The sequence below is a fragment of the Aplysia californica genome, unplaced genomic scaffold (assembly GCF_000002075.1).
Source record: "Aplysia californica isolate F4 #8 unplaced genomic scaffold, AplCal3.0 scaffold00436, whole genome shotgun sequence".
Lineage (NCBI taxonomy): Eukaryota > Metazoa > Mollusca > Gastropoda > Aplysiida > Aplysiidae > Aplysia > Aplysia californica.
Window position 1 is genome coordinate 623,961 of NW_004797706.1, and position 1,104 is coordinate 625,064.

At 46.8% G+C, this 1,104-nt stretch overlaps 1 protein-coding gene across 1 annotated transcript in view; it reads right to left on the reverse strand.

The window, feature by feature from the left end:
- The window catches only part of LOC101848905 (pre-B-cell leukemia transcription factor 1), a gene marked incomplete in the record, with an annotated part of 28,665 nt that overhangs the window by 16,110 nt on the left and 11,451 nt on the right, over positions 1-1,104 (reverse strand). Inside the window, 1 exon segment of the mRNA XM_035971438.1 lies at positions 560-750. Coding sequence (XP_035827331.1) covers positions 560-750 — 191 coding nt within the window.

Below are 1,104 nucleotides of genomic sequence, written 5' to 3' on the forward strand. Positions count from 1 at the left end.
AAAAAAAAAAAAAAAAAAAAGGTGCCCTCCCTCAAGATGGGTCACCATCCGCGTGAGAACAGCTGACAAGGAACTGACATCACCAACAACTGTGGTGTTATGGTCAGGACATTACCGCGGCTCACACAAAACACGAGCTCCCTTCCCAAGAGGGGAAGTTACTTTATTCCACAACATAATCAAATGTGTCTGCCAGAACGCTATAGATCCCACTCAGCGGGGGTTGGCCCTGACATGCACATTAGAAGTAGCCTGCCTTTCAGCTATTTTCGCATTGCTGAAGGGGGAAAGGGTTTCAAAAAGAATTTGTCCCCCCCCCCCCCAACAATACAATCGCAAGTGGTGGAAAACGTCGATGTCTCTTATTCTTCTTTAACACTTTGCCGTCACATCTCACCAATCGGGTATGTATACCACCCAGTTTCTTTGAATTTTCCCAAAGATGCCTTCACCTTTGATAGCAAGGGTTTTTACTATATGAACCTTCTGATGTCAGTGTTTAATAAACCACAGAGCAGTAAGACTTGGCTCACACAAAACTTCACGGTGATTTGTGTACCTGGCATCGAGAAACCTTGACCTCAGGATCATGACAGCCTCGCAGGTACTCTGCTTGAGCTGCATCTCAATGGCAGAGAACTTCTTCCGGATGATTCCCACCATCCGCTCGATCTCTTTGGGCTGTATGGGGCGGGTGCGGCTCTGTTCTCGCAGGAGGTTCACGACGTGGGTGGTGAACTCGTTACACGCCTGGAGGAGGATAACAGACAAAGACAATCGTTATTTATTCGAGATGAATCCACAATCTTCCAACTTAGAACACAACATGTACCCTTCAATCAACATCTCAACCGAATTGGAGTAAAGCAGTCTGCTGCCTGCCCACTATGTGACTACCCCTCAGAGACAGTGGAACATCATCTGTTCTTCTGTAGAAAACCAACTGATTTAAGGGGATGTTTTCATCCCAAGCTACCCCACACATCTAACTGCCTCTACTCCTCAAGACAACAATAATGGGGCTCCAGTGGCTAAGTGAGTATTGAGTTTTGACTCAAGCAATGTCAAGCAAGTGTCGGTGACACGGGGATCAGATGGGTGGTC